General features: G+C 38.3%; 1 protein-coding gene across 5 annotated transcripts in view; it reads left to right on the forward strand.

Moving 5' to 3' along the window:
• Window positions 1-12,015, forward strand: part of dcaf6 (ddb1 and cul4 associated factor 6) — a 183,456-nt gene that overhangs the window by 38,044 nt on the left and 133,397 nt on the right. For all 5 annotated transcript variants that reach the window (XM_048540231.2, XM_048540232.2, XM_048540233.2 and 2 more), the window contains exons 4-7: window positions 2,886-3,071; window positions 6,443-6,556; window positions 7,171-7,306; window positions 11,082-11,299. In XM_048540231.2, coding sequence (XP_048396188.1) covers window positions 2,886-3,071; window positions 6,443-6,556; window positions 7,171-7,306; window positions 11,082-11,299 — 654 coding nt within the window. The remainder of the gene's footprint in view (window positions 1-2,885; window positions 3,072-6,442; window positions 6,557-7,170; window positions 7,307-11,081; window positions 11,300-12,015) is intronic.

Raw genomic sequence — 12,015 nt, forward strand, 5'->3', positions numbered from 1 at the left:
AGCCTTTGATAAGAAATTTCTTCTCATCTCCATTTTTAAATCACTGTCCCTTATGCTAAAGCAATGACAGCTCATTCTGGATTGTACCAAAGCACTGAGTTTTCTCTCCATGATAGAACAGCTCTTGACATGAATCTTTAAGGCCCAGTATGGCAAAAATGAAAAATTGCAATCCTTGTAAATTTTCATGAGATTTGATGACTCGCCATGTCATTAACAGTTGTGTTACTGAGAAATCCACGGGATTTATTTTAGCCACTGTTGTTATTTACTGTGTGCTGTTGGGTGTTTAATTATAATGCACTACCTGATTTTGCCATGTTAATTCTGGGTGTTGGAAATAAGTTGGCCATGTACTGTAGGTCAAATTACTGTTTCAACATTGTAACAAAATGTTTTTTTTTTCAAAACTGAGCAGTCTTGTTTGTGGCTTTACTGTCAGGCTCTTCTCATCCTTTTTCTGCTCCCAACCAGCTTGTAGTTCAATTTGGTAACTTAATCAGGATCATAACATAAAGTTTCTGGTCTAGTCTGAGATTACAACAAGATTTGGGAGATTAGCAGCCTACTATCTCCTAGAATTTAGCATGTGTTCTAACAGCACAGAGAAATCCAACTGTTTTGGAACTTAATTCACTGTTCCCTACATGGATTCCAGCTCGTTCAATTCCCTGCAGGACAGCTGAAGATCAGGACTTATAAAGGAACACAGCAGGCCAAGCAGCATCTCAGGAGCACAAAAGCTGATGTTTCGGGCCTAGACCCTTCATCAGAGAGGGGGATGGGGTGAGGGTTCTGGAATAAATGTTTATTCCAGAATCCTCACCCCATCCCCCTCTCTGATGAAGGGTCTAGGCCCGAAACGTCAGCTTTTGTGCTCCTGAGATGCTGCTTGGCCTGCTGTGTTCATCCAGCTTCACACTTTATTATCTTGGATTCTCCAGCATCTGCAGTTCCTATTATCACTTATAAAGGAATACTTGCCTTTATCAGCCATGCCATGGATTGTAGAGCAGGAAGGCTATGTTGGAGCTGTACAAACATTTGTTCAGACCAGAGCTGGAGTACTATGTGCAGCTCTGATCGTCAGAAAGGAAGTGTTTAAAGCAGAGGGGATTCACTAGGGTGTATTCAGGGATGAAGTACTTTAGCCATGAAGAGAGGTTAAATATGCTCACGTTTTTCTATTGAGTAGAAAATATTCAAGGAGATCTGATTCAGGTGTATAAGATTGAGGGGTATGGACAGGGTAGATAGAAAGCAACTGTTTCTCTTATTTTAAGGATCAAGGCATCATACCCTTTTCAAATAAAAGGTTTAGTAGGGAATTGAGGAGAAAATCTTCTGCCCAGAGGATGGTGTGAATCTGAAATGCACTGCCTAGGAGAATAGGAAGCAGGAAACCTCGCAACCTTTGAAATGTTGTAACATTCAAGGCTATATTATTGGCCCAAATGTCAGCCTTCCTGCTCCTCTCCTGCTTGGCCTGCTGTGTTCATCCAGCTCTACACCTTGTTATCTCAGATTCTCCAGCATATGCAGTTCCTACGATCTCGTCTAGAAAGTGGGACTGGTGTAGATTTACAGTAGTTTTGTCGATGCAGATGGGTTGAAAGGCTACTTCTGTATGTTATGATTCTCTGATTGAAGGTCTGTCCTGTTTTTGCCTCTTTCACCAATTAACTGATTTTTGAGAACTGCTTTTCAGTGACCTCTGAACTCCCCTGAGTGACTTATTGCAAACCATGTAATAAGGCTGTTCTTGGCTGAAAGTTTAGCCTTCCTGCTCCTCTGCTGCTTGACTTGCTGTGTTCATCCAGCTCTACACCCTGTTATCTCAGATTCTCTAGCATATGCAGTTCCTACTATCTCTAATAAGGCTGGTCCCTGTTGCTGGACAGAAGTGAATGTTGCCACCTAACAACTATAGAACATGAATGTTACATTTCAAAGAGAAGGCTGGCATGTGCAAAAATAATGGATTTAATTAGATTTCATTTCACACTGTCTAGTTTATGTACGAGATGGATTGAACAATCAAACCAATGTCGTTAGTTATGTGACACAGTGTCCCAAATTACCTGAAACAACTGCAGATGCTGTAAATCAGAGACATAAATAGAATGGCTGTAAAAGTTCAGCAGGTCTGGCAGTATTCTGTGGAGAGAAATTGGAGTTAACATTTCGGGTCGAGTGGCCCCTTATTTTTCTCCACAGATGCCGCCAGACCGGCTGAACTTTTCCAGCAATTTCTATTTTTGTCCTGAACTACCCTTTGGTCTTTGAATCTTTTTCTGATTATTGTGGCAAGCCTCTGGATCCAAATCTAGCTACATGGGATGAAATTTCAAAACCTTATTGAAGTGAAAGAACTGCCTTCTGTGACAATCTTATGAAAGTAGTTGTGCACTTGTGAACAGTCATAGTGTCCCTGTTTCTGCACCAGGAGACCTGGGTTAAAGTTTCACCCGCTTCAGAGGTCTGTAATAACATCTCTGAAGAGATTGGTTTTTTTTTAAAAACAAAATGTCAGTAAAACTTGCAAGTAAGTGCTAAAGAAGACTTTAGCATAGTTGCAATTGAAAAAACATATTTTATTGTTATCACATTTTGCTGTTGAACATTGGTAAACAACAATCAATATGAAAGATCTAGGATATTATTTTATGTAACGCTGAGGGATATTTAATGCTATTGAGTGGTTTGAAGAATATTGCTCTCTGGTAGGGCCCATTAATACATTACATTTTGTATAATACAGAGAACAGCAGGATGACCAAGCTAGTCCTGTGATGCTGTTCCTTTACACTTTTCTAAAGAAAATTTTGCTTTGAGGTATTGAATGGAAACTCAGTTTCTCTTTTTTAAAACAAATCTGCTTTCAGATTCTATCAACCATTCGCTCAGGCCATCGTGCAAACATTTTTAGTGCAAAATTTCTTCCACACACCAATGACAAGCAGATTATTTCCTGCTCGGGAGATGGTGTCATATTTTATACAGACACAGAGCGAGATGCAGAATCAAATCGGCAGAGCCAGTTTAACTGCCACTATGGAACAGCTTATGAGGTAATATAGGAATATTGGTGATGATATTAATATCATGGGTAAAGAATAACCAAATGTGAGAGTGCTTGAGTTTTAATCATCTTTTATTTTCAGAAATGCTTGTTTGATGCATGCATGTGACAAGTTATTTTTGTGAGCTAAAATAAGGGTTTCTAAATTAATACTTTCAGATGTGGTATGAATACAATAATTTATGTGTCCTGACCCATGGCTTCCTGAACCAAAAGCAGTGAGAGCTCTGAAAGGATAGTGAAAGCTTTAATGAGTCAAGGCATTACTTCACTGTTTCCTTGCCCTCCTAAATGATTAACCAAGCCTGGGATAGTTTGACAATCTGTGTGAATTACAGTATTGCCCTTGTTCAATCTTTTGCCATACAAGCCTCAAAATTCTTTGATTATTTTTCAACAAATCCACAGTCCTGCTGGGTACAATTCTGTCTGGAGGACATGGGTATCGTCTGCTTTTATATCTGTTGGGTGGTAAAATCCAAGTATGGATAATTGTTCATGATAGAGTCCAACCATTATTATCCTTGGTGTGTATTTAGTGTGCAGAAAGTCAACTAGTGTTCAGTGTTATTGTTGTTTCCGCAATTGAAAGCTAATAATTTGAGCTAGAACTAAATGAAAATTTGAAAGACACGTACAGTTTGCTGCAAGTTGACTCTGATTAGGTCCTGTGTAAAGTAGAAAAGAATAAATTGTACTCATGACCTTCTGAATTTAATCTTCTTGTTTAATATGTAGTATGCATAATTTACTTCTTAAGAAAAAATAAAATCATATTCCCTTGTTCACAAACGTGACCATGAAAATATAACTTGTGCAGCAACCATGTTTGAAACTTTTATGAGTTATTACTTTGAAATAGTAAAAACTGCAGATGCTGGAGTCAGAGAGAACTCATTTTGGAGCTGGAGGAATACAATTGGCCTTCTTCTGAAGAGGGGTCCCGACCTGAAACATCAACTTTCCTGCTGCTGTGATGCTGCCTGGCCTGCTGTGTTCCTCCAGCTTCACAATGAGTTATGACTTTGGTGTTGTAGCTTTGTTAATCTGAAATTCACTGAGGCAATTAAGGCTTGAAACAAACAAAAACAGAAATTGCTGGAGAACCTCAGCTGGTCTAGCAGCATCTGTGGTGACCAAACAGTGTTAACATTTCAAGTTCAGCTTTCAAGTTTCAGAAATTTCTATTTTTGTTTATTTCATATTTCCAGTATTTATAGCTTGTTTCATTGACAGCTTGACACATATTGTGATTTTATTCCTTTAACTAACTCTTAAGTGAATTTGTGGCCATTTGGTTTATTGTCTGTGTCTGTTCTCTGAAACACCTATCAAAAAAATTGAAAAATTGTTATTGAATCTGTTTCCACCATCCTTTTCAGACAGTGCATTGCAGGTTATAAATACTTAATATGTTTTGTGTAAACAAAAAAAAGTCTCCTCACCTCTGGTTCTTTGTGATGCTGGAAGAGTATGAATTCACTGAAATAATTGAATATAACTTAAACTCAATGCCATCGTAAAATGATGGCTGTCTGTGTATGCAATTAAATACATAATAGTTACTGTGATTCTATTTCCAATCCCAAATGTAATTTGGCAGCAACTGATTAGTTTTAATTACACTTTGCACTCAAAATAGAAACTTGCTTGAAGAATAATTAACATGATATACTGTTAAGTTTATGAAGGACAGTTGGTGTATGCAGCTACACTATAGATGATATGATATTGTTAATTTTATTTCGCTGAAAATCAAAAGTTAATGTTCAAGGCTTTAGGAAAAAGCTTAGTTATTGTTTCTTCAAAACAAAGTTTTCAAATTCATATTGGAAAAATACAAAGATCACATACCATAATTTTGATTGATATTGTTTTTGCAAGAAAAGGGTTCTTTGCCATTTTGTGTTTTTTTGCTCTATTTAGTTGTGCCTAAAAGCGACCACCATGCCCTGAGAAAACAAAAGGATCACTTATTTTAGCACTGGTATCATTCCATGCTAAATTGACGTGATGTAGTTGACTTTTTATTGTAACCTGTGGAAAAGTACTTCATGTTTATATCCTTTCTTTTCATTTTAATGGCAACTCTCCATTTGGGTACATTCAACTCTTTCCAAATAGCATCATAGAATAATACAGGACAGATAGTTGGCAAGGACAGTTTGGACCAAAGGGTCTGTTTCCGTGTTATTTAGCTCATAGTGCCCATGTCAGCTATTTTTAAAAGCTATCTGTTTGAATAATATTCAAAAACTGCTTCCACCAGCCTATCAGAAAAGTGCATTGCAGATTGCCACAACTTGTTACATTACGTTTCTGTTCATAATAACAACTTTAAACGTTACACAACCTCCTTGTGCACTGTTCCTTAATCCATTGCAATATGGAACCATTTCGTATCCAAACATTTAATATTTCCACTTTTTATTTTTAGCTTTTAAATTATGAAGTACATTTTAAATTCTATAGATTGCATCCATGTCCTTTTTTGTTAAGATCGATTAAAGCCATTCCAAATTTGAAATCTTGGAGTGTCTCATGCTCCTGTCAATAGCCTTGTGTGGATTACTTTTTAAACACTTATTAATAGAATGAGGGTGACAATCACTGGCCAAGAACATTGAGTGAGTGATTCACATAATATGGGGCTGGTATCGTGTACAAGTTAGCAATGGTAAGGTCTCTTCCCTGCAGGATGTTAAAGAACCAATTAGGTCTTTACACCAATCCAACCACATTCCAAGTCACTTTTCCTTGTGCCAGCGCACACATTCCCTGATTTATTGTATTAATTTTCATAACCTGTAATTTGAGTTCGTGATCCCTGAATTGCTTTTGCTGGAACATAGTCATTAGGTTTCTACATGCAAATTAACTGAGTCCCTACAGACCAGTTCAATTTGGTATTGAATTAGCTCATCTCTACTAGTGTTGAAGTAGGACTACTACATTTAGGTTAAGAACATTTGAATTGAGTAGAGAAAACATAGTTCATATTTGTCATTGCTAATAGGTACCCATAATTAAATTGATCTTGAGTATGAATCCTCCCAATGTCCTCGTAGGCTGACAACACATTTTAACGAAATGCGGTGGTGAAAAACTGCTGTGTGAATCAGCTACCTGTTGTAGAAATTCCCTGATATTAATTTCCATTTGATTTCATCGGAAAGGAAAAGGACATGGACTGCCAATCTGTGATGACAGCTTAATGCTGGGTAGCAAAGTGAAAATCTACCCCTTGTGTCCTGCCAACACGTGAAGCACATCTGTTTAAAATCCTATATACTACCTTTTTTGTCTCTCAGATGATGATAATATTAGTACTAAATAATTTGACATCTTTTTGTTGTTCAGATCATGACAGTACCAAATGATCCTTACACCTTTCTATCATGTGGTGAAGATGGTACAGTAAGGTGGTTTGATATTAGAATGAAGACAAATTGTACAAAAGAAGATTGCAAAGATGTGAGTTTAAGAAGTGTTTAAATACACACTTTAAGAGATCCTAATGTAAAGGTAATATTAAAAGTCTGCTTTGACAAGAGTAGTTTAAGATGTTGAAATATTTCTTGAAAGGGCCTGTCTTCAGATAAGTCATATTTGCTGGAGATAGCCTACAAATTAAAATATTATTGATCTTTGAATCATAAAGCAATTGAATGATGTACTATTTCTAAGTTTTTTTTTGTGTGGTAAAATGAGAGATGAAGGCAAACTTGGTAATGTTGCATGCTGGATAATAAGGTTGCAACTATATTTATGATAAAGTAACAAGGACTTGTAAATAAACTATGTATATCTGTCATAGAGTGGTAGAAGAAGGAAAAGAAGGGAGTCTTATTGTGAACTGTTTCTTGATGAGTTCTGCTTGTTTTGGTAGCATAGGAGGTTTGATTTGGAATGCTTGGTACCAAATACCAAATATGAAATCAAACTTAGCAATTTCAAATGTGAAAATTTTGTAAATCAACATTTGTCAAAGAATTAAGTCAACTGAGATGGCAATGTTCTCATAAGAAACCTTTAGTTCTAGAGAACAATTACCTTAAGGTTTCAACTCTTTTTTTCAAAACAAACAGGACATTTTAATAAACTGTCGGCGTGCTGCTACTTCAATTGCTATCTGCCCTTTGATGCCATTCTACTTGTCTGTTGGGTGCTCAGATAGCTCTGTGAGAATATACGATCGAAGAATGCTTGGCACAAGAGCGACAGGTATTTCATACTTAACTGTGTCATCCAAAATACAAGAGAACCTGAAATTAATTAAACTAAAAGTTTCGTTTCTATTGCAAACTGATATCATTTAAATCTACAAAGCTCTTATGGACAGTTTTCAGCAGGGAACATGTACATGCAGTGAATCCAAAATCTAATTGTTAATGAAGGATGGAAGTTATGCAGTATAGTGTGTTGCGACTGAGGATGGGTCACTTGTTAAAGGAAAAGTTTTTTCCGTCAATCTAGAAACCTTAATTGCTACCACTTCTTGAAGTTCAATATTGCAATTTTGATTCTACTCTTGGGTAATTAACATTTTTGCAATACTTTGATTTTGTTTTAAATCTGCAGATTGTGATAGATTTGTTACACTGCCCTGTTTTTGAAAGCTCAGCAGTAACTAGTTGCCAGTAAGGGGTATTATAGCTTTTTAAATGTTCCATTAATGGCCCAACTTGTGTCATTTAACATTCAGCTTTCTATCTTAGCAAGTTTGCCAAACAAACTACATACCAAGAATTCTTGAAGTGGAAATCAGAGTTGCTGCCTGTTGACTTCAGCTTACTGCTCCCTCTGAAGGGCTTCCTAGTTGGAAACTGAGTGCCTATATATTAGGGAACAATTTGTGGGTGCCAGATCCATATGCTTGACGTCCATGTTCGTTAGCACTTGACATGTGCCAGCCTCTAGTAGAAATTTATAAAATGATGAGGGACAGAGATAGGCTGAATACCCAAGATCTTTTCCCCAGCGTAGGAGACTAGAGGACAAATGTTTAAGGGGAAAGGAGAAAGATTTATAAGGGACCTATGGAGCAATTTTTTCATGCAGAGGGTGGTGAGTATGTGGAATGAGCTGCCAGAGATGGCGGTGGAGGCTGGTACAATTGCAACATGTAAAAGGCATCAGATGGGTATATGAATTGGAAGGGATATGCGCCAAATGCTGTCAAATTGGATTAGATTAATTTAGGATATCTGATTAGCATGGACTAACTGGACCGAAGAGTCTGTTTCTGTGCTGTACATCTCCATGATTCGAAAACCCTCATGGCGCATCTAAAATTATGGTATACTTCTCAATTAGAACCAAAGAACTTGCGAGCAGGAGTTCACAATTCAGGTCCTCGCACCTGCTTTGCCATTCAGTACAATCATGGCAGATGTCACCTTGACCTTGAGTCCACTTTCCTGTCCACCCATCATAACCTTTCAACCCATTACTAATTAAAAGTCTATCTGTCTCTCTCAAATTTTCTGAATGGCCCAACATCTACCGTACTCTGGGATAGTGAATTCCACAATTTTACGACTCATTAAGGGAAATAATTTCTCCTCTGATGTCTGTTTTAAATTTGCAACCCTTTATCCCAAAGGTATGGCCCCCTATCCTACATTGTTTCCTCATGTGGGACATTCTGTCTACTTTTACTTTGTTAATCTGCTTTAACATGTTATTTGCTTCAATTCCATCTCCTCTCAATCTTCTAAACACCAGAGTATATCAGCCTAAACTGCTCAGTCTTCTTTCACAAGACAAACCCTTCACCTCTGGAATCAATCTAATGAATCTCCACTCAACTGCCTCCAAGGCAATCTACATCTCACCTGAATTAAGTGGACGAGAACTCTAGGTGTGGTCTCATTTATACCTTGTACAATTGCAGCAACACTTCTCTACTTTTGTACTGAATTCCTTTAGCAATAAATACCAAAATTCCTATTACCTGCTGTACCTGCATACTAGTTTACTATAATTTATGCGCAAGGACACCTAGATCCCTGTGCACTGAAGTACTGTGAAGTTTCACTCCATTTTGATAATAAGTTCCTTTTCTATTCATTTGACCAAAATGAATAGACACACTTGTCTGCATTAAACTCTTATCTGCCAAATTTTTGTCTGTTTACCTAATCTACCTGTAGTGACTGGAACGAGGACTGGAATGGACTGGACTTTATTGGCCCAAGTTAGCAATCCCAATCAGGGTGCCCTGGCTACAGATATAAACAGGAGATTCAGAGTCTCCTGATTTTATGGATTGTCTCTGAGCTGGCTGGGTACAGTCCATGTACTGTACATGTGTTTTAAAAAAAAAGTGACTTAGTGCCAGGACAGAATCATAGAATTCCTACAGTGTAGAAGCAGGCCATTTAGCCTATCAAGTCCACACTCGCCCTCCGCAGAGCATCCCGCCCTGACCTCCTACTCTACCCTATCCTTGTAACCCTGCATTTCCCATGGCTAACTCATCTAGCTAGCTTGCACATCTCTGGACACTATGGGCAATTTAGCATGGCCTGTTCACCTGATCTGCTCATGTTTGAATGTGGGACGAAACTAGAGAATCTGGAGGAATCTCACACAGACACTGGGAGAATGTGCAAACTCCATACAGACAGTCACTCAAGGATGGATTTGAACCTGCATCCCTGGCATTGTGAGACAGCAATGTTAACCACTGAGTCACTGTGCTGCCCCAGTAGAAAAGGTCATTGATCTCCTTCCTCGCCCCATTACAGGAAGGATGTGGAAGCATAGGAAAAGGTGCAGAGGAGATTTACCAGGATGTTGCCTGGTCTGGAGCGAAGGACTTATGAAGAAAGGTGAGGGACTTGCGTCTGCTCTTATTGGAGAGAAGAAGGCTAAGAGGGGATTTAATAGAGACATACAAGATGATTAGAGGATTAGATAGGGTGGACAGTGAGAGTCTTTTTCCGAGAATGATGACGTCAGCTTGTACAAGGGGGCATAGCTACAAATTGAGGGGTGATAGATTTAAGACAGATGTCAGGCAGATTCTTTACTCAGAGTGGTAAGGGCGTGAAACGCTCTGCCTGCCAGTGTAGTTAACTCAGCCACATTAGGGGCATTTAAACAGTCCTTGGATAAGCATATGAATGATGATGGGATAGTGTGGGGGGATGGGCTTAGATTAGTTCACAGGTCGGTGCAACATTGAGGGCCGAAGGGCCTGTTCTGCGCTGTATTGTTCTATGTTCTATGTTCTATATACCCAACATTGCTCCGAACAACTGAGATTGTACTGACCCAGGTGGCCTCCGTGGAACAAGCCAGCATCATCCGGTTGTTGTGCCCTCTACTACCCATTCTGAGGGAAGGATTTGTCTCACATCTCAACACTATGTCCAGCAGGACTTCCAGGACCCTGCCCAAAAAGCACAGACCAATTTCTCCCTTTCTGCAAATACCTGGGAGCTGTGCAGGTCAGCTTTGGACTGACAGTGCTTGTCCCAGTGCACTATGAGCTTTTAAAGTTGGTATGGGCATAAGGGATGCCAGTCTTTTTATGAATATCTTGTAATTGGTGAGTTCTTCTGTGAAATGCATGTGGTAAAATGGGACTAGAATTGGACGTGAAGGACATCATAGGGGCAGAGTAGGTAGGTAATGAGACAAGGATATATACAATGATATATCTTGCTGGGCTTCACAGTATGAATGCCTCCTAATACTCAACTTACTTTTTTGACATTGTGCAAGTTAAGGTTCAGCCCATTATTTGTGAATAGACAGGTAAGAGTAGATGCAGTACCACAGATAGCGGATGAATTGGAGACCATAACAGCTCCTAAGAATGAAGTATATAAATTCTTGAAACATTAAAAAATGAACAAAGCACAGCAAAAACAAACAGGTCAAAGTGGACGGCTCTTTTAGCAAACCAAAAGAAGAGTAATTAGCAATACGCCTACCTTCCGTGCTATAAATTTCTATTGTTCTTGTTTATCTGTTTTTGTTTTTGCAGGTAGTTATAATACTCGATCAACTACTGGAATGTGCGCAAGATTTTTACCACCACATCTTACCAATAAATCTTGTCGAGTTACATCTCTCTGTTACAGTAATGATGGACAAGAAATTCTTGTTAGTTATTCATCAGACTACATTTATCTTTTTGACCCAAATGATGATCAGGGCCGAGAACTTAAACTCCCTTCAGCAGACGAGAGAAGAGAACCAGAGGTAGGCAATTTCCTAGTGTTTAGTAAGGAGACTGATATTGTGCCATTAAAATCGATATGCATATCAATTGGAAGTTGATTCCAAGTGCAGATTTTTGTAAATTGAAGGAAAGGATTTTTCTGTGGATGTATCAATCAATTTTTACAGTGAATGCCATTCCACATTTTAAGACACTCATTCAGCTACTAACTGACAGTTTGAATTTCCCTTTACAAGCTTTCAATTGAATACTACGTGCAATTATAGCCTGCTTATTTACTTGAATTGCAGACAATGCGGAGAGTGTTCACTAGGTTCATTTCCTGGCATGAAATGGTTGTTTTATGAGACAATATTGACCAAGTTGGGGACTGCACCCAAGGAGTTTAGAATAATGAGAGGTTACCTTATTGAAACAAATAAAATTGTGAGAAACTTGATGTTAGATAATAAGGATATTTCCTCTTATTGAGGAATCTGGAGCTTATGAAACCTTTTCAAAGTGAGGGCTTTCTTGTTTACGACAAAGCTGAAGAGGAATTTCTTCTCTCAGAATCATTAGGTTTGGAATTCTCTTCTCCAGCAGACTTTGAAGGCTGCTTCATTTGAATATGTTTAATTAAGGCTGTCCTCTTGTGTTTGTGAGATTCATCTTCTGGAACCACTTCAGGCTATCTCAAGAAGGTACTTCCTAACTGCTGCTAGGTTGAAAGTTGCGGGATTGTGATCCAATCGCA

The sequence above is a fragment of the Stegostoma tigrinum genome, chromosome 12 (genome assembly GCF_030684315.1).
Source record: "Stegostoma tigrinum isolate sSteTig4 chromosome 12, sSteTig4.hap1, whole genome shotgun sequence".
NCBI classification, from domain to species: Eukaryota; Metazoa; Chordata; class Chondrichthyes; order Orectolobiformes; family Stegostomatidae; genus Stegostoma; species Stegostoma tigrinum.